Raw genomic sequence first — 20073 nt, 5'->3', positions numbered from 1 at the left:
TGTGATTCTGGAACTGCTGCAGCCTGTGATTTGCTGTTTGGAGCTCCAGCACTCTGCAGTCTCTGAGAGAATTTCAGGAGTCAGAGGGAGCATGCGCAAACTCAGGGTGGGCAGGCTGCGGGATAGGGCGCGTGCTGATATTTGACTCCATTTCATCGATTATTCGCCGATTAAAGCGACGAGGGAGATTGGAACATCAAGGCGAATGCTGAAGATGAGTGCCAGCTGCCTGCCTTTTGATCGCTGGGGATCACTCTGTTACGCTTCCAGAGAAGGAAGGGTCTGCCGCTGGGCCCAGAGAATGTTGCCCAGGTTTTCTGCATTTTGGATGTGGACTTGGACTTTTTCAGTCTTATAGTTTTTTTTGTATTCTGTGCTTTTCACCTGATCCTTCTTGTTTTGTTTTTGTGTGGGCAGGGATGGATTTGGGGGCTCGATGTGCCTGTTACGTTTTTTTTGTGCAGGGAGTAGGGATTTGGGAGCTGATGTGCTTGTTCTATTTTTGTTCTTTTTTTGTGCGGGAAGGAGAGAACTTGGGGGTTGATGTGCCAGTTCCACTTTGGTTCACTTTTTTTTAAATGCTGGGAGGGGTATTTGGGGGATGATTGTGCTGCCTTTCTTTACTTTCTTGGTTTCATGGTTACCCAGATAAGAAGAATTTCAGAGTTGTATACTTTGATAATAAATAAACTTTTGAATATTCACTGCTTCTTGTGAGAAGTAGCCCCTATGAACATTAGTTTTAAATAAAAGCCCCTGATCCTAGTTTGAAACTCTCCCTCAAATGCAAACATCTACCTTGTCAAGCCCTATTAGGGTCTTATTCATAACTCTCTGAGTTCCAAGTTCTGACAACATGTCCTTGACCCACACATCAACGTTGCAAAGTATTTCAAAGTTACTGCCTGATCCGTGGAACGTTTCTACTATCATTGCCAACAGAGTCCAGAATATATGCACTCTCACAACTCAAAAGTACACGATTTACTTGTGCACAAGGAGAGCAGTATCACTCCAGTCACCACACTGTTCTGAAGCCAGTAGAGAAAACTGCAATCTTTATGCAGTATTGGCTTATCACTTATGGATATTGACCAATTTGGTAAATTGCGTACGTTTGAGCTCCTTACTTGCAAGGTCAATCGCCATTCACAATACAGCTGTTAAAAATCAACAGAAACTATTAACCGACAGCCAATGACACTTTGAAGTTAGTAAGGCAATTTGTCCTTCAGTTGTTGGGTGTGTTTCACATCTTTCCATTATTCCTGTCTCCGGCACCCCCTACTGTGTAGATAAGCTATGTTCTTCTAGATTGATTACACACTGTCAGTCATTCTCACCCATCTGTCTACAGAATCAGGCCTGACGAAGGGTCTCGGCCCGTAACGTCGACTGTACTTCTTCCTACAGATGCTGCCTGGCCTGCTGCGTTCCACCAGCATTTTGTTTGTGTTGCTTGAATTTCCAGTATCTGCAGATTTCCTCGTGTTTGCGTGTCTGCAGTATGCAAGGTTTGCGCCGGCTGTCTCACGTCAAAGGTCTGGGTTGACTACAAGTGCCCTGGGTTATCCTTGCCTGGACGTTGTCATTAACCCTTGCCTTACTGCAACTTTCACACCAGCAACTTCTGATTTTATTTCAGATTCACTGCACCTTCAATTTTGTTTTGGATTTTCATTTCCACTGTCTATGGTGGGATTAAACTCAAAAACCTCTGATTCAGAAGTGTATATGCCACCAACTAATCCAGAGGTAATATTGCCCATATAAAAACACACACAGCCCTGATCATAAATGTAACTTATTTTAGAAATAATTTTCTAAAACTGGTACCTTAAAATGGACATGAGTGTGATCCCTCAGAACATCGACACGATAGAATTTGCGCCCACAGATCTCGCAAGTGTACTTCTTGTCCCCGTGCGTCAGCAAGTGCTTATTCATGTTGCTTCGACAGGAGAAAACCTACCAACAAAACGGATATCAGGTTGCAGGCAGATGTCAAATATCCTCCTCTACCATTGACTGAAATTATCAAACAGATAACAAAATGCAGATCTGGTTGAGGTAGTCCACATGGATGTCAGTAAGGTCTTTGACAAGGTCTCACATGGGAGTCCAGACAGTAAACTCTGGAGATCCAAGGCAAGTTATCAAATGGATCCAAAGTTGGCTTAGCAACAGGAAACAGTGGGTAATGGAGGAGGGTTGCTTTTGAACTGGAAGCCTGTGACCGGTGGTGTGTAAGAATCAGTGATGTGACCTTTACTCTTTATTTTAATACCAATCAATGGATTGGATGTGAACATGGGAGGAATGATTAATAAGCATGCAAATAACATTGACATTGGTAGTTGTGCTGTTGTCAACAGCGAAGAATAGAGTTACTATATTATTTGGTAAGATACACAGAAGTATGATAGATGGAATTTATTTCTGATAATTGCAAGGAGTTGCACCTTGACCATAGACCATAAGACATCGGAGCAAATTAGGACGCTTGGCTCATTGAGTCTGCTCCGCCATTCTGTCATGTCTGACTTACTATCCCTCTGAACCCGACTCTCCTGCCTTCTCCCCATAACCTTTGACACCTTTACTTAGAAGAATGCGGGGGGGGGGGAGGATTTCAATCGAAGCAGCAGGGCTAGAGTTGATGTGCAGCCAATTTAAGTGGCGCGCCAGACTGAAAAAGGTCGGGGTGTCGGGGCCGGAGGTGAGGGACAGGCCATCGTTCAGTTCGCTGCTCCGCGAGGGTTACTCGTCTCTGCACTGAACTGAGGCTGTGGCCTGCAACTAGCGGGCTCCTGGAACAGTGTAGTGATTCGTTGCTGTGAACTCACTTTCATGAACTTTAATCCTGAGTATTTAATTTTTATTGTTTTCATGATTTGTTCCTTTTTTGTACACTGGATGACAGTCTCGTTTTAATGGGTTCTATTGGGTTTCTTTGGTTTTGTGGCTGCCTCTGAAAAGACGAATTTCTAGGCTGTACATAGTATACATTCTTTGATAATAAATGTACTTTGAACTTTGAAACCTATCAAATTTTGAAAGGCCTAGATAGAGTGGACATAGAGAGGATGTTTCCTATAGTCGGAAGCCTAGGACCAGAGAGCACCAAACGTCCAATTAGAGCAGACGAGGAGGAATTTCTTTAGCTAGAAGGTGGTGAATCAGTAAAATTCATTGCCACAGATGGCTGTGGGGGTCAAGTCATTGGGCATATTTAAAGGGGAGGTTGACAGGTTCTTGACTCGTAAGTGTGCCAAGGATTACATGGAGAAGGCAAGAGAATGGAGTTGAGTGAATCAGCCATGATGCAATTGCGGAGCAGACTCAATGGGCCAAATGGCCTAATTATACTCCTATGTCCTATGACTCAAACATAAAAGTATAGAGTGGCTGTCAGCGTAAAGTATGATCATTGCTCACACCTTTCCACAGACAGGGCATCCTGATGGTTCCTTTTTGTATTTCACCACTCCATTGGGTTCACTTTCATCTTTCTTCACACGTTTTCCACCTATTAAAAAAATAAATAATTAGAAATAAAGTGTTTTATGTATTTAAAAAAACATTGCACTGAAACCCAAATTGCTCACATACAAAATAAATAATCCAATGCAGAATGCAGGTATGGAGTAGTGATATCCAATTATACATTATATACAAATCCTAAAATAGTGGTGGGATGCTTAAGTTTAGGATCAGTGCTTACTAACTGCATTAAGACAGGACTGAAGTGCCTGCAATGGAGAGTACGCAGTAAACACACTCCATTCACTCACACACACATTGCCTTGTCATTCTGCTGTGGTCTCTCTGAGTGTTGCACCTCAATGTCTTCCCTGATATACTCTCATCATGATCCTAATGTGCTCAGGATCCTACCATACACGACAGAATATTCCACGTCTTTAGTAATGTGGATGTGCAGATGTGTGTATATTATTTGTATACTGTAATTAAGATGCATAATCCTGTTTACTTTGTAATATGATTGTAACTACATTGTGGGGTGCATCATATTCTGCTTCAGGTATAGTCTTAGTTAACTCTGTTGGTAATTAAAGGTGGTATGCCCTAGAACCCAAATAAAGTTCATTGCCCTCAGCAGGAGAGAGGCATAGGGATTGCCAGAAGTCCGCACTTGACAAGTACGGAACTATTACTGTGTTTTCTGTGATATATTTTTGTAAATATTGGCAGTTTTCACTATTTTTGTTCATTTTTGACACACCTAATGAACACCCTTGCACTAAAGTGCTAAGTGACCCCAGTCATTTTTCATTTGGTCAAAACCCACGTATCTAACAATGTCTCATATTGCAAATGGGCAGCTGCACAGTCTGCTCAAAAATATGCAATTTTAGGAGATTTAGTCGAAGTAACAGTGCAGCAAGCTCACATAATGTGGGGCTGTTGCAGATCTGAAACACAGGCACAAATAACTCATTACCACATCCAACAGACACAGCCTTTAAATGACGGTATCTGATTGGGTCAATAAGGGGAAAACTAGTACCTCACATACTGTACATGAAACCTACAGGGAGAAAACTGCAGTAATTCATAAAGAAAACTGGGACATGAGATTCTGCAAACGCTGGAAATCCAGAGTAACACAGACAAAATGCTGGCAGAACTCGCATCTATGGAAGTGAATATACAGTCAATGTTCTGGGCCGAGACTCTTCATCAGGACTAGAAAGTAAGGGGAAGAAGGCTGAAGAAGGTGGGGAGGAATACAAGATGGAAGCTGATCAGTGAAGCCAGGTGAGGGGGAAGTTAAGTGAGAAGCTGGGGGGGGGGGTGTTAGGTGAAAAAGGTAAAAGGCTGAAGAAGGAGGAACTTGATAATAGGGGAAAGTGGGCACCGGGGGAGGGGGGGTGGCAGATTGGGGAATGGAAGAAGAGGGAAGGTGGGGGGGGGAGAGGGGAAAATTATCATAAGCTAGAGAAAATCTAGGTAAAAGATTGCATTAAAAAACCTGAATTCCCTAAAAGCTTCTGATATTGTAAAATAATTCGATTTCTAGACAGCAGTGGATATTATCTTATTGGATAAAGACAGAGCCAAACCGTAGATTAGCAATGATTTAACTAATTGTGTAACCAGATCCTGTTCCTATGCTCCAAGTCTCAGAATAAACAGGAAAAGGAGGCTACTTATTTATTAATAAGCACAAGAATGTCTCCCATATCCAGGACACATGTTCAGAAGTGCTGCCTACACAGTGTCTCCCGCATTATCAGCGACCCCTCCCAATCTTCCCACAACTCTGACCTCTTGCCATCAGGCAGAAGGCGCTGCAGCACAAGATCCAGAACTGCAGACCTGGCTAGCAGCTCCCTCCCGCAGGCTGCTAAGACTTTTTAAAACACCCTGCCGCCACCCTGGTACGTACACCCTTATCTATGCATGCCCTGTCACTCCCACAGCTCCCCAAATCACAGGCACGCCCTCATCCTGAACTGATCACTTTTCATCTTTTATTGCTGCTGTTTCACACATACACAACTGTTGTTTTATTACAATAGTGTCAGTAACATTATACTGTCTTACACAATCATGCATTTTGCACTGTATGTCAACCTGCCAATCTTCAGGCCAGTCACTCAGGGGCTTAACATTCACAAAATAAAATGAGCGCATGTGCTACCTACAGTATTTGTGCTGTGTGTGACTATATGTACTGTGTTTTACACCTTGTCCCCGGTGGAATGGTGTTTCGTTCTGCTGTATACGTGTGCATGGGTGAATGACAATAAACTTGAAATTAAAATTATTCAAAGACTCTACTATTCATGCTGATGATAACAGGATCCTAAAGTAGCGAGCAACCTCAAGTTTCCAGCAGGGCAAAGCAATTCTCTTCCTTAACAAAGGTTTTTTTTTAAAACGTCACAACTTGCCTTCAGTATGCCGTCTCTGGTGGTCCAGCATCACATCTTTCCTGTAGAACATTTTTCCACAAGTATCACAGGAGAACTTCTTGTCTCCATGTTTTTTCTTGTGCTTTGACAGGTTACTGTTGGTTGAGAAGAACCTGAAGCACATGTCACACTGGAATGTTTTGTCATCTGGAAAATAAACAAATTTCATGCAAAAAATGCAGACAGGAGATAAGGATCAAACCACAAGGAAAGACTGCAGAAGTACCAACTGTTTCACAATTAGAGCAAAAAGTTCAAAGTTCAAAGTCAATTTATTGTCCAAGTACATACATGTCACCAAACACCACCCCGAGATTCATTTTCTTGCAGGCATTCACAGTAGATACAAAGAAAGACAATAGAATCAATGAAAAACTAAAAGACAGACAAACAACCAGTGTACAAAATACAAAAAAATTACAATATCAGATAAACAATACTGATAACATGAGTTGTAGAGCCGCTGAAAGTGAGTCTATAGGTTGTGGAATCAGTTCAGTGCTGAGGTGAATTAAGGATCCACACAGGTTCAGGAGCCTGATGGCTGAAGGGTAATAACTGACCCTGAACCTGGTGGTGTGGGGTCCAAGGCTCCTGTACCTGCTTCCTGATGGCAGCAGTGAGAAGAGAGCATGTTCTGAGTGATGGGGGTCCTTCACGATGGATATAACATGTACAGTAGCATCTTATTGCAGCTGCACGAGTTGTCGTGAGGCACAACTGGATTACTGCACACAGTTTCTGTCACCCCTGTTACAGGGAAGATGTGGCTAAACTGGAAAAAGTGTGGAGAAAGATGGTGCCAGGGCTCGAGAGCCTGAGTTATAGGGAAGAGGTTGGCAGGCTAGGTCTTTATTACTTGGAATGCAGAAGAATGAGGGCGATCTGATCCAAGTGTTTAATATTATGAGATGCTTAAATAAGGTGGATAGCAAGAGAGTTCAAAATCAGGGGGCATAGATTTAGGATGGGAGGGGAAAGATTTAAAAAGAACCCAAGGGGAAACTTTTCCTGTGTAGAGGGTGGTGCCTATGTGCAATGAGCTGCCAGAGGAAGTGGTTAAAGCAGGTGCAATACCATCATTTACAAAACACCCAGAAAGGGATATGGGCCGAACAAAGGAAAATGGGATAAGGTGAGTGAGCAGTGTGGTTAGCATGGACTGGTTGGATCGAAGGGCCTGTATCCATGCTGTACTGCTCTATGACATTCATGGAACAAGCATGGCCCAGAAACCATCCGTTCAGCCACTGCCTGCTGTAGCTCCCTGAAAGAAGTGTATAATCCCACACCAGAACCCTGTAAGCTTCAAGAATTTATCCAATTCTCTAACCTACATGCTTAAATAATTCTAAAGTAACCAACCTTTTTTTTAGTTACAGAGAGACACAGCACAGTATAACACCCTTCGACTTCACCGACTCTGTTGACCTATTTTGCTAGATTATATTTTTCTTGACAGCTCTTCAGAAATTTTTGAGGAACCACTTACCATGCAGATAAATGATGGGGCCCTCTGACGAGCATTTCAATAAAGGACTGCTGTGGAAGACTGTATCACTGATATAAGAATTGGGGACATTTCTTTCATAGGCTATTTCCAGGCTCTAAACTGCTCTGCAGCTCAGCAACAAAGTTTATTTGTATGCTGTGATGCTGAGCAATCCAGACCAGATTCTTTTCCTGGTTTGCATTGAGGGACCCAACATCAATGCGACTGGACATTGTGCCGTAGGTGACCAGGCACTTTTATGTCTGGGAGGGGTGATGCTAACTGAATGGGAGTCAAAAATCCAAAAACTGGTACAGCGCTCAACAAGGGTCGTCTCTTTCACTGACAGCAAATTTACCTCTTTTACCTGTTCTACAGTTGTGAAACTCCAGTGCAGTCCTGATGCGGAAAGCTTTCAGACATGTCGGACACTGGAACATGTAGCAATCATCCACCTGGAGGATAATGGTAGCGGTAGTTTAATATAAACTGATATAGAAGTTTGACACACACTAGCTGAAAATCAGTACATGAAGTGACACACAGTAGCAATACCATTGTCATCAATACCCTGAATTATCACCACTGACCAGAAACTCAGCTGGATCACCCACCTACACCATGTGACCAATATGAGGAAGTAAAAAGTTAAGTATCGTGTCATTCTGATATCCCAAAGGAATGCCCTCCGTGTTGAATCATGTCCAGCAGCAGTCATAAAAGGTTCACATGAGCCCACCCTATTCTATCATTGTAAACCTTCAAGCCCTCCACCACTGACACATTATGGCTACAGCATGTACCACATACAAAGCATAGTACAGTTACTTCTCCTTATCACTCGGACAGCTCCTCCTTACCCACAACGTCTACTGAACACGAGGATGTCAAGTGGTCGAAAACGCCAGCATGGCTCTTCCTGACTACATTCTGAGTTTTAAACACATTGCTCTTCCTTCATCAGAAGGGGCATAAACCTGAGAACTTCAGCATTCGTGAGATTATTTCGCCAGAAGGACTGAAACAGCCCATCGTCATGATTACCATCTCGCTGACAATTAGAAAGGGACAATAGCTTCTGGCTTGGCCTGTGACGCCCACATCTCAAAAGGAAAATTTAAAATGACCACCAGATTGAAATAGAGGAACAAGCTTCGATTATGGGCTTGGGATGATGGGCATAATTTTAAAGTGATTGGAAAAAGCATGGCGGGGGGGGGCGGGTGGAGAGAAACGTCATAAGGAGGTTTTTAATGTAGAGAATGGGGGCTGCATTGACCAGCCTGCAAGGGGTACTGGTCGAGGCAGATACATCAGGGACATTTAAAAAAAATCTTAGATATGCACATGGATGATAGAAAAATGGGGGGCTGTGTGGGAGGGAAGGGTTGGAATGATCCTGCAGTAGGGTTAAAGGTTGGCACAACATGATGGGCCAAAGGGCATGTATTGTGCTGCAATGTTTCATGTTTTACTTTAAGCTGTAGGCAGAAAAGCAATCAATTAAGATAGCGAGTTGAGGTACCCAAAGGGAAACAGGTAATGATGTCGGACTCAAACACGAGGAATTCTGCAGATGCTGGAAATTCAAGCAACACACATCAAAGTTGCTGGTGAACGCAGCAGGCCAGGCAGCATCTCTAGGAAGAGGTACAGTCAACGTTTCGGGCCGAGACGTCGACTGTACCTCTTCCTAGAGATGCTGCCTGGAATGATGTCAGATTGTCCAGCCGCAGCCGATAAACCGTGCAGCACTTGAAATATCATCCAAGTGCTCCTCCAGTTAAGACGTGCTTCACCAGCTCTCACACATCCAGTAGAAATTGTGCAGGTGACGGCAAACGAGCACTGTACACTATTCAACATCTCCCTATCTACTCACAGCTCTCTGTGCGTGGCCTTAACGCCAGGACAAAACTGGTCTGGGTAGCACAGCTTGTTTCCACACCGCAAACCTGTGAGACCACTGCAACTACATGCATCACCGACACCGTCACTGGACAGCAATGGGCCGCCCTGGCAGATTATTCCTACATGTCGCATCCCGATTTGAAATTCAAATTATAACAATGGCAATCTCAATCAATGTCTATGAGATCACAAGGCATAGGAGCAGAATTAGGCCATTTGGCCCATCAAGTCATCTCCGCCATTCTATCATGGCTGATTTATTATCCCTCTCGACCCCATTCTTCTGCCTTCACCCTGTAACCTTTGACATACTTATTAATCAAGAGCCTAACAACCTCCACTTCAAATGTACTCAATACTTGTCGTCCACAACCGTCAATGGCAATGAATTCCACAGATTCACCACTCTTCAGCTAAACAAGTTCCTCCTTGTATCTTTTCTGAAGGGTTGTCCTATTCTGAGGCTGTGTCCTCTGGTCCTAAACTTCCCCACTACAGGAAACATCCTCACCATATCCACTCTATCTACAGTGCCTATCAAAAGTATTTACCACCCCCCACCCCTGGAAGTTTTCATGCTTTATTGTTTTACAATATTGAATCACAGTGGATTTAATTTGGCTTTTTATGACACCGATCAACAGAAAAAGACTCTTTTGTGTCGAAGTGAAAACAGATCTTACAAAGTGATCTAAATTAATTATAAATATAAAACACAAAATAATTGATTGTGTAAGTATTCACCCCGTTCAAGCCAGTATTTAGTAGATGCACCTTTGGCAGCAATTACAGCCATGAGTCTGTGTGAATCAGTCTCCGTCGGTTTTGCACATCTGGACACTGCAATTTTTCCCCATTCTTCTTTACAAAGCTGCTCAAGCTCTGTCAGATTGCATGGTGATCGTGAGTGAACAGCCCTTTTCAAGCCCAGCCACAAATTCTCAATTGGATTGAGGTCTGGATTCTGACTTAGCCACTCCAGGACACTAACTTTGTTGTTTTTAAGTCATTCCTGTGTAGCTTTGGCTTTATGCTTGGGGTCATTGTCTTGGTGGAAAACAAATCTTCTCCAAAGTCACAATTCTCTTGCAGACTGCATCAGGTTTTCCTCCATGATTTCCCTGTACTTTGCTGCATTCAGTTTACCACCTACCTTCACAAGCCTTCCAGGGCCTGTTGGGGTGAAGCACCAACACAGCATGATGCAGCCACCACCATGCTTCACAACAGGGATGGTGTATTTTTGATGATGTGCGGTGTTTGGCTTATGCCAAATATAGCATTTAGTCTGATGGCCAGAAAGCTCAATTTTGGTGCCATCAGACCATAGAACCTGCTTGCCTCCCACAGGCCTTCTGGCAAACTCTAGCATAGATTTCATGTGAGTTTTTTCCCCCCCAACAGTGGCTTTCTCTTTGCCTCCCTCCCATAAAGCTGTGACTGGTGAAGCACCCAGGCAACAGTTGTATGCACAGTTTCGCCCATCTCAGGCACTAAAGCCTGTAACTCCTCCAGAGTTGTCATAGGTCTTTTTGTGTCCTCCCTCATTAGTCCCCTTCTTGCACAGTCACTCAGTTTTTGAGGACGGCCTGCTCTAGCCAGATTTACAGCTGTGCCATATTCTTTCCATTTCTTGATAATTGACTTAAGGGATATTCAGTGACTTGGATACAACAAAATTTCCATCTGTGCTTTTCGATAACCTTGTTGTGGAGCTGCATGGAGTTGTTCTTTTGTCTTCATGGTGCAGTTTTACCCAGGATACTGACTCAACAACAGTTGGACCTTCCGGATACAGGTGTATTTTCACTACAATCGGTTGGAACACCTTGACTCCACAAAGCCTCCAAAAACTGATCTCCATTTAACTAATTATGTGACTCCTAAAACCAACTGGCTGCACCAGTGATGATTTGGTGTGTCATATTAAGGGGGGGGGGGGATGTCAACTCAGACCATGAGAGGCCTGCGTCGCGCATTTTCATGCCTTACAAGGCGCAGATTGGAAGCCTATGTGGGGCGCCACTCCTCGCACAGACTAGAGCAATATGTGTTGGGCATGCGGCCAAGTGGTTAAGGCATTCGTCTAGTTATCTCAAGGTCGCTAGTTCGAGCCTCAGCTGTGGCAGCGTGTTTGTGCCCTTGAGCAAGGCACTTAATCACACATTGCTCCAGTCTGTGCGGGGGGGGGGGGGGAAATACCTATGCAATCAATTATTTTGAGTTTTATATTTGTAATTAATTTAGATCTTTTTTTTGAGATTAATTTCCACTTTGAGACTTAAGTCTTTTTCTGTCGATCAGTGTCAAAAAAGCCAAATTAAATCCACTGTGCTTCAAGGTTGTGGAACAATAAAACATGAAAACTTCCAAAGAGGGTGAATACTTTTTATAGGCACTGTTAAGTCTTTCAGTATTCAATAGACTTCAAAGAGATGCCCTTCATTCTTCTAAACTCCAAGTACAGGCACAGAGCCAAAAACTCTCCATACATTAAACCTTTAAATCCCGGGATCATTCTTGTGAACCTCCTCTGGACCCTCTCCAATGTCAGCACAATCTTCATTAGATAGGGAGCCCAAAACTGCTCATAATACTCCAAATGTGGTCTGACCTATACCTTACAAAGCCTCAGCGTTACATCCTTGCTTTGATATTAAGTCCTCAATATAAATGCTAACATCGAACTTGCCTTCCTTACCACAAACTCAACCTGCAAGTTAACCTTCAGGGAATCCTTCAGGAGGACTCCCAAGTCCGTTTGCACCTCTGACTTCTGAATTTACTCCCCGTTTAGAAAATAGTCTATGCCTTTATTTCTACTATCAAAAGTGCACGAACGTACACTTGTCACTGTTGGACAAGTCCTTTCCTGGGAGGACACATCAGTTAGAGCCCTGCTTCACTTTCATAGAATTGTGCAACACAGAGAGGGGCCACTCAGTTCGCACCCTTATAAAGAGATGATGGATTTTTGTTTAAATTAACCAACTGGTTATTTTTGCTTCTAATATCAGCCTTTATGAAGATAGATCAAGCTTGAGCCAAGAGTCAACTTTTTAATGATTAGAAAGAAACTGATGAACAGACCAGAAGTTTCTATTTGGCCTTCCTGTCCCCACCTCCTCCCACACATATTTAAGTTAACCAAATCCTCAGTCTCCCTCGCTTATGAGTAGATGCCAACATGATGACTCACCTGAGCCTACCTTTTTGGCCCATGCCAAGTTGCCTACACCTATTCACCTTTCCCCATACAGGATCTCAAAACAATACACTCCTCACACTCCCTCGGTGCTTCATTATTCATTGTTCAAAACCCACCCAAACTACCCCGATTTTCCCAGCCTCTGTACCCAACATTTAATTTTCCCTTTATAAATGGTAGACTCAAAATCATTGGTAAGCTTTCCTGTGGCAAGTTGAAAGAAATCCAACACATCCTCTTACTTTGATGTACAACATAGAGCCATAAAACATTACACATACAGAAGAGTTTGATGGTACCGGGCCTGAATTGGGGAGGGGGGGGGTCTCAAAGTTCAAAGTTAATTTATTAACGAAGTACATATATGTCACATATACAACTATGAGATTCATTTTCTCATTGAAAGCTACCAAATATTGAAAGGCCTAGATAGAGTGGATATGGAGAAGATGTTTCCTATAGTGGGAGAGTCTAGGACTAGAGGGAATCGCCTCAGAATCGAAAGACGCCCCTTTAGAACAAAGATGAGGAGAAATTTCCTAGAAGGTGGTGAATCTGAGACATTTATTGCTACAGATGGCTGTGGAAGCCAATTCATTGGATTATTTAAAGCAGAGATTCTTGATTAGGCCTAATGGCCTAGATCTGCTCCTATGTCTTATGATCTTATTTCCCACTGAGCAGCAGCAAGATTTCATTCACTGTACAAATTCCAATAAAAAGGCAATTAATATCAGTGGCTTTCACCTCATTCCTGCTGTGCTTATAAGAGACGTGTTGCTTCAAACTTTCCTTCCGGCTGAATTGTTTATCGCATTCATCACATTTGTAAAGTTTATCACCTGAAGGTAAAAGAAAATTAAATTAAAAGGTCAACTATGATCTTAAATCTACTTTTAACCATGTAATTCAGCTTGGGTCAGCAAGCAGCAACAGTACAGAGGAATGAATCATTTTTGTCAGAGATCACATGGAGTTCGATAGCAAGTGACAGCACATTGGTGCGTGTGTAGCTTTAGTAGTGCATGTGTGGATTTACCATTTTTAATTTGTTGGATTGCAACCTATTTGGGTTGTATATGTTCACCCTAATACTGTTGCTTCTGTTTAAGTTTCCATTGATGGGTCAATAAATAATAGAGCTCCTCTTGGAATCGCTTAAGAACACAAGACGTATAATAAAGGTGGTTTTTAAACCATTCACTTATCACTTTAGTTAAATGTAATATCAAAATGATAGCAGCAATGATAAGTTGTTGCATCTCTAATTATATCTAAGCTTAACTGTAGTGATGGGAATTTATATAATACAGTAATGTGCAAGAGTCCTAGGCATACATAGATAGGGCACCCAAGACTTTTGCATGGTACTGTATTTGTCAAAGTGGAGTGGAGAGGAAGATGCTAAATCTGGCGGGAGCGAAGGACGTTGAAATGGCGAGGGTGAAGCGCCATGGGACGGGTGACAGAGAAGTACTGGGGGTGCAGACACACCCAGCCCTGGGACACCAGGCAAAGCTATTTTATTCCAAATCATTGGTTTATTTATCATTACAGAATGTATCTTTGGTGCTTCCCATTTCCTCCCCTCTCCCTTCCCCTTTCCTCAACCACGATTCCACCTCTCCCTGCCCCCTCCCCACTCTCAGTACACAATAGAGACTCATATCAGTATCAGGTTTATCATCACTCATATGTGTCAAGAAATCTGCTTTTTTTTTGTGGCAGCAGTACAGTGCAACTAAATTGACTACTGTACTGTGTAAAAGTCTTAGGCTCCTCAGCTATATACATGTGCTTAAGACTTTTGCACAGTGCCGTACATGTCATACCTAACCTGGCAACTCATAGCAGATGGAGCCTGGTTCTGTATTTAATCCACATTGGAGATGGGCCTTTCTGCTGTATCAGATCTGGGGCTACGTATAGAAAGATGTACAGAGAAACTAACCAATGAATCTGCTATCCTGAATGTATTTATTGGGCCATTTGAGAGGATGTTTCATTCTATTTTCTACACTACAGATGACTTGAAAGTGAATAATGCCCAGAGTGAAATTTCCATTTGCCAGCACAAGAGTAAATTTTTGGGACATAATGGTGGGAGTTCAAAGTAAATTTATCGAAGTAGCAGAGCAGTAGAGCTACTAGGACTTGATGTTTCAATCCCTGTGGTAAGTTGGCACTCTTGATAATGGCAGTGGGTTTGGTGTGGTGACAAGGAGGGAGGGTAGGTACGTCATCGGGGTCATCAGGTGGGCACCCTCCTTTCGTTGATAAGCCCACGGCGTCTCCAGAGGGCTCAACACTGCCACCTGGCGTCCCAGATACACCACCCCGCCTCAGTTCCATACCCTCCTGTCTTCATCTTGCAGCCCAGTCGTTGTCCTTCCTTTGAATCCAAATCCAATCGCTGCTTTCTTCTGCTGCGTTTGACAAGGACTTGATTGCTTGTTGGAGGGAGTGACCCCTCACCCCCATCTTCTTCAATAGACTGGTTGTAGATGTAGCAACGAATCCCCTGCATCACACTTCCACCGGGAAAACCTTGGTCTGTACATGCGCTCAGTGGCCACTTTATTAGGTTCAAGAGTGGAACCCAGTGCGGACTTCTACTGCTGTAATCCACCCACTTAAATGTTCGACGTGTTGTGTGTTTGGAGATGCTCTTATGCACACCACTGTTGTGACTCATGGTTATTTTAGCTACCCTCGCCTCCTGTCGCCTTGAAGCAGTCTGGCCATTCTCTTCTTGACCTTTCTCACTACAAGGCATTTTTCCCTCCACAGAACTGCTAGTCACTGGATGTTTTTTGTTTTTCCGTACCAATCTCTCTAAATTGTAGAGATTGTTGTGTGTGAAAATCCCAGGACATCAGCCGTTTCTGAGATACTCACATCACACCGTCTGACACCAACAATCATTGCATGGTCATTGTCACTTAGATCACATTTCTTCCCCATTCTGATGGTTGGTCTGAACAACTAAACCTCTTGACCATGTCTACACGCTTTTATGCATTGAGATGGCACCACGTGATTGACCGATTAGGTATTTATATTAATGAGCAGGTATACAGGTGTACCTAATATAGCAGCCACTGAGTGTACACGTCACCATGTACAACCCTGAGATTCATTATCTTGTAGGCATACAGAATAATAACTGTAACAGAATCAACAAAAGACCACCCAACCCGGGCATTCAGCCAGACTGCAGAAGACAATAAACTGTGCAAATACAAAAAGAAATAAATAGTAATAATAAGTAATATTACTTATTAATAATATTAATAAAGTAATAAATAGTATAAGCAATAATCGAGAATGTGAGGTGAAAGTGAAGTTATCCCCATTGGTTCAAGAGCTGATGGTTGAGAGGTAGTAATTGTTCCTGAACCTGGTGGTGAGAGTCCTGAAGCTCCTGTACCTTCTTCCTGATGGCAGCTGTGAAAATAGAACATGTCCTACGTGTGGGCTCCCTGATGATGTGATGTTGCTTTCCTGCGACAGTAGATGTGCTCAATGATTGGGAGGGCTTTACGCGTGATGGACTGGGACATATCTACAATTTTCTGTAGGATTTTCCTTTCAAGGGCATTAGCCTTTCCATACCAGGCTGTGATGCAGCCAGTCAATATACTTTCTACTGCACATCCTAGGAAGTTCGTCAAAGTTTTGGATATCTCTGCAAACTCCTAACGAAGTAGAGGCGCTACTGTGCTTTCTTCGGAACTGCACTTACGTGCTGGGCCTGGGACAGGTCCTCTGAAATAATAAGACCGAGGAATTTAAAGTTGCTGACTCTTTCCACCTCTGTCTGACTTCAGGAGAAGGGGCCAGTCCTCATCTGGAGATCAGTGATCAGCTCCTTGGTTTTGATTACATCAGCTCTATTTGTCGTACGTACATCGAAACATACAGTGAAATGTGTCGTTTGTGTCAACGACCAACGCAGTCCAAGGATGTGCTGGGGGCAGCCCACAAGCGTCATCATGCTTCATGCCCACAATTTACTTACTCTTTGGAAAACCAGAGCACCCGGAGGAAACCCACGCAGTCACAGAGAGAACGTAGAAACTCCTTACAGGCAACAGTAGGGAGGGAACTCCAATTGCCAACACTGCTAAAAGTTACTCAGATGACCATGCTACCATGCCATCCCAGCGTGCCTGCCCTAAAGGCAACTAGCATTGTCATTGCTGGCTGCTCTCCAGTGATTACCTTTGAAAGCTCACGTCAGAACTCACCAGTTCCTCCTCCTTTAATGAAATGGTTTATCAGCACTAAATGCTTAAAGCTCAAAGTACAAGAGAAAACTCAAGTCCCCTAACACCTAGCAAGGGGAACGAATGACCAAGAGGGCTGATGTTGGTATAAGTGTTTTCGTATTTGGATACTGTGGGGGACAGAAAATGAGATATGTAGATAAAGCATTTCCAGATCATTTACAAAAAAACAGATGTTATACTGCTCACATGCTACTGCCTCAAGGATTTGAGTATTTGAATAGATAATAAGGCTGGATGTTGGCTTTACCATGAGAACGGATGTGCCTCTTCAGATTGCTGCTGTTGTTGAAGAATTTATCGCAGAGGTAACACTGGTAGACTCGCAGGTCACCTGAACGTCTCAGTATCTTCCTGTGCGTGTCAGGCCTGTGGACGTGAATACACGATTAACAGCAGCGCATCTCATACACACATTCACATGATCGACGTGGATTAAGAAGTGCTGTTTATCTTAATGCAAGTCTCTCGCAGAAGCTTACAGCATTGGCCACGTTGGTGCTTTTAAGAACTTAATTGAAAAGGTCAGACCAATTCAGTCTGTTAAGCCTGATTCATCAGTCATTGAGAACATTGTCAAATGACATTTCCCCTTCAGACTCTCACTCACTCCTCCCACTGGGTGCCAAGCCCCCACTGCCAATGTTCCCTCTAATTTTTAGTAGTCAGTGTGCGCAAAAATCTTACGTTGTGCAAATTTTTTTCCTGTGACAAAAGTGTGTGTGCACTGAATGCACACATGGCACAGTTATATGCAGCTTTACAAAATATTTGACACAAAACTGCACAGAATAACAACAAAATAACATTTTTAAGTCACTCAGTTAATTTTTCTCTCTCCCGTCTTTGGCATTTACCCATTCTTTGTAAACTCTATCTAGACTAACAGAACTTCCATCCAATTGATATGGTCTTACTCTCAAAGGGTATTTCACATTTAAAGATGTCTTGTAGGGCATTATGTATCCTATTCTAACAGTCTTTGATAACAGGGCATTCCCAGAAAATATGATAATGGTTTGCATTTTGATTTCCACAATTTCTCCAGCAAACAGGGGGTGTTATATATTTTGGGTATATACCTCAAGAATGGTTGAAAAGAGATAAATATTTAATGAATGTACTGCTGGTGGCTAGTAAAGAGACCCTTACCCAGGAAATGGTTATCACAGGAAAGCCCAACTCTAAATGTATGGATTGAAATTACAACGGACATTTACAAAATGAAGATAACAGCATCTGTTAATCATAAGTTGGAACAATTTTATTCATACTGGAAAAAATGGTTTAACTACATAACACCTCATAGACCTGATTTTATTCTCACAAGTCAATGAATATGTTGCAAAAGAAAAAGATCACTCCCTACTCTGTACATAGTTTTCTTCTTTCGATTGTTCTTTCTTTCCTCTCCTCTCTATCAGATAAATATTATGTGGAGATTTGTGACAAATATGATTATATATGTACAGTATCTGAAATACACCTTATGGAAATGTTCGAAGATGAAATTCAATAAAAAATAAATAGCAAAAAAAAAAGAAAAACTTGGACGGGTACATGGATGGGAGGTGTATGGAGGGATATGGTCCAGGTGCAGGTCAGTGGGACTAGGCAGAAAAATGGTTCGGCACAGCCAAGAAGGGCCAAAAGGCCTGTTTCTGTGCTGTAATATTCTACGGTTCTATGATAGCTTTTGATTCTCATTAACATATCCAAATGACAATCACCTAAACGGTTTCTCAGCTTGTTTTTGAGTTAATTCATTAGGCTAAAACCTCGCTCACAGTCCGCACTAGATGCAAGAAAGGTTCCCCCAATGTCCATCAACTGTGCAAGGTCGCAAAACTATTCATTTTGAAGTACAAATGCCACCATTTGAGCAAAGTTTGAAGTCAGTTTGGATTTAATTTTTTCTTGCACGGAAAATTTGAAATCATTAAACTTTCTAACTATTACAGTATTTTCAGCTAGAAAATCATGATATTTTAGACATAAGGCATTAACTTGTTCATCGCCAAATGTGAAGTCACAATCTGCAATTGCGGAGAAATCAAAAGCTGACCATTCTTGTACCTCATCTTCAGGAAACCTTTCTTCTAAATGAACACAGAGACTATTTATAAAGGTCAACAGCAAATTTGTATCTACAGTGATGTTTTCTTCACATTCTTGGCTTAGCAAAACTTTAACTTTGTCACTCCACGAAACATCGTCTCCCAGATCCCGGAAAAGGATAGGTGAAGTGACGTAAATTAGTGACATGCATTGTGGTATTTGAAAAACCGACTAACTAGTTAACAGAAACATTTAGCTGAAAGATTATTTTCAATAAGTATCATTATTAATTACTACATTATTTTAGGTAACTAACCTTTTGTGCGCACATTAATTTCCATTGTGGGCTAGTTTTAGTATTACCCGCGGAAACGAAATACATAAATTATCACTATATGCAGATGATTTGTTAATATATATCTCTAATCCGGAGAAGTCAATTCCTGCTATTCTAGCTTTGTTGGCTCAATTTAGTAATTTTTCTGGCTACAAATTAAATCCTAATAAGAGTGAATTACTTCCCCTCGTTTATATATTCAGGGATTATAATTACGAAAAAGTATAAAGATTTATTTAAAGCTAATTTTTTACCTTTGATTGATTAGATTCAACTTTTGTTTACTAAATGGTCATCAATATCTTTGTCTTTGACTGGTCGAATTAATGCTATTAAGATGATTATTTTGCCTAAATTTCTATATGTATTTCAATCGGTTCCAATTTTTATCCCAAAATCTTTTCTCAATAATGTTGATTCAAAAATTTCCTCATATATATGACAGAACAAAAATGCTAGGCTAGGTAAAAGGTATTTACAGAAATCCAAACAAGAGGGGGGGCTCGCCCTCCCGAATTTTAGATTTTATTATTGGGCAATTAATATTCGATACTTAAAATTTTGGTTACGAGATTTGGATGCATCTTTAAATCCACACTGGGTTAATCTTGAATGTAATTCATTACAAGGGTCTTCTTTGGGTTCAGTTTTAGGAACTTTGCTTCCTTTTATTTCTTCTAAATTGTATAAACAAATGAATAATCCAATAGTTAAGCATACTTTACGTATATGGGTTCAATTCCGAAGATTTTTTGGGTTCAATCAATTTATTTTAGGAAGTCCTATTATATCTAATTTCCTTTTTCAACCTTCCACTATGGATCAAGCTTACTTTG

At 41.9% G+C, this 20073-nt stretch overlaps 1 protein-coding gene across 4 annotated transcripts in view; it reads right to left on the bottom strand.

Moving 5' to 3' along the window:
- Positions 1–20073, bottom strand: part of prdm15 (PR domain containing 15) — a 90948-nt gene that overhangs the window by 30938 nt on the left and 39937 nt on the right. For 3 of the 4 annotated variants that reach the window (XM_063050423.1, XM_063050422.1, XM_063050426.1), the window contains 6 exons: positions 17093–17211; positions 13301–13395; positions 7793–7889; positions 5922–6089; positions 3441–3529; positions 1837–1968 (listed from right to left, as the gene is read on the bottom strand). In XM_063050423.1, coding sequence (XP_062906493.1) covers positions 1837–1968; positions 3441–3529; positions 5922–6089; positions 7793–7889; positions 13301–13395; positions 17093–17211 — 700 coding nt within the window. The remainder of the gene's footprint in view (positions 1–1836; positions 1969–3440; positions 3530–5921; positions 6090–7792; positions 7890–13300; positions 13396–17092; positions 17212–20073) is intronic. The other variant, XM_063050425.1, reaches the window with a different exon arrangement.

Source organism: Mobula hypostoma, chromosome 6 (genome assembly GCF_963921235.1).
Source record: "Mobula hypostoma chromosome 6, sMobHyp1.1, whole genome shotgun sequence".
Lineage (NCBI taxonomy): Eukaryota > Metazoa > Chordata > Chondrichthyes > Myliobatiformes > Myliobatidae > Mobula > Mobula hypostoma.
This window is presented reverse-complemented; position numbering and strand designations above follow the sequence as displayed.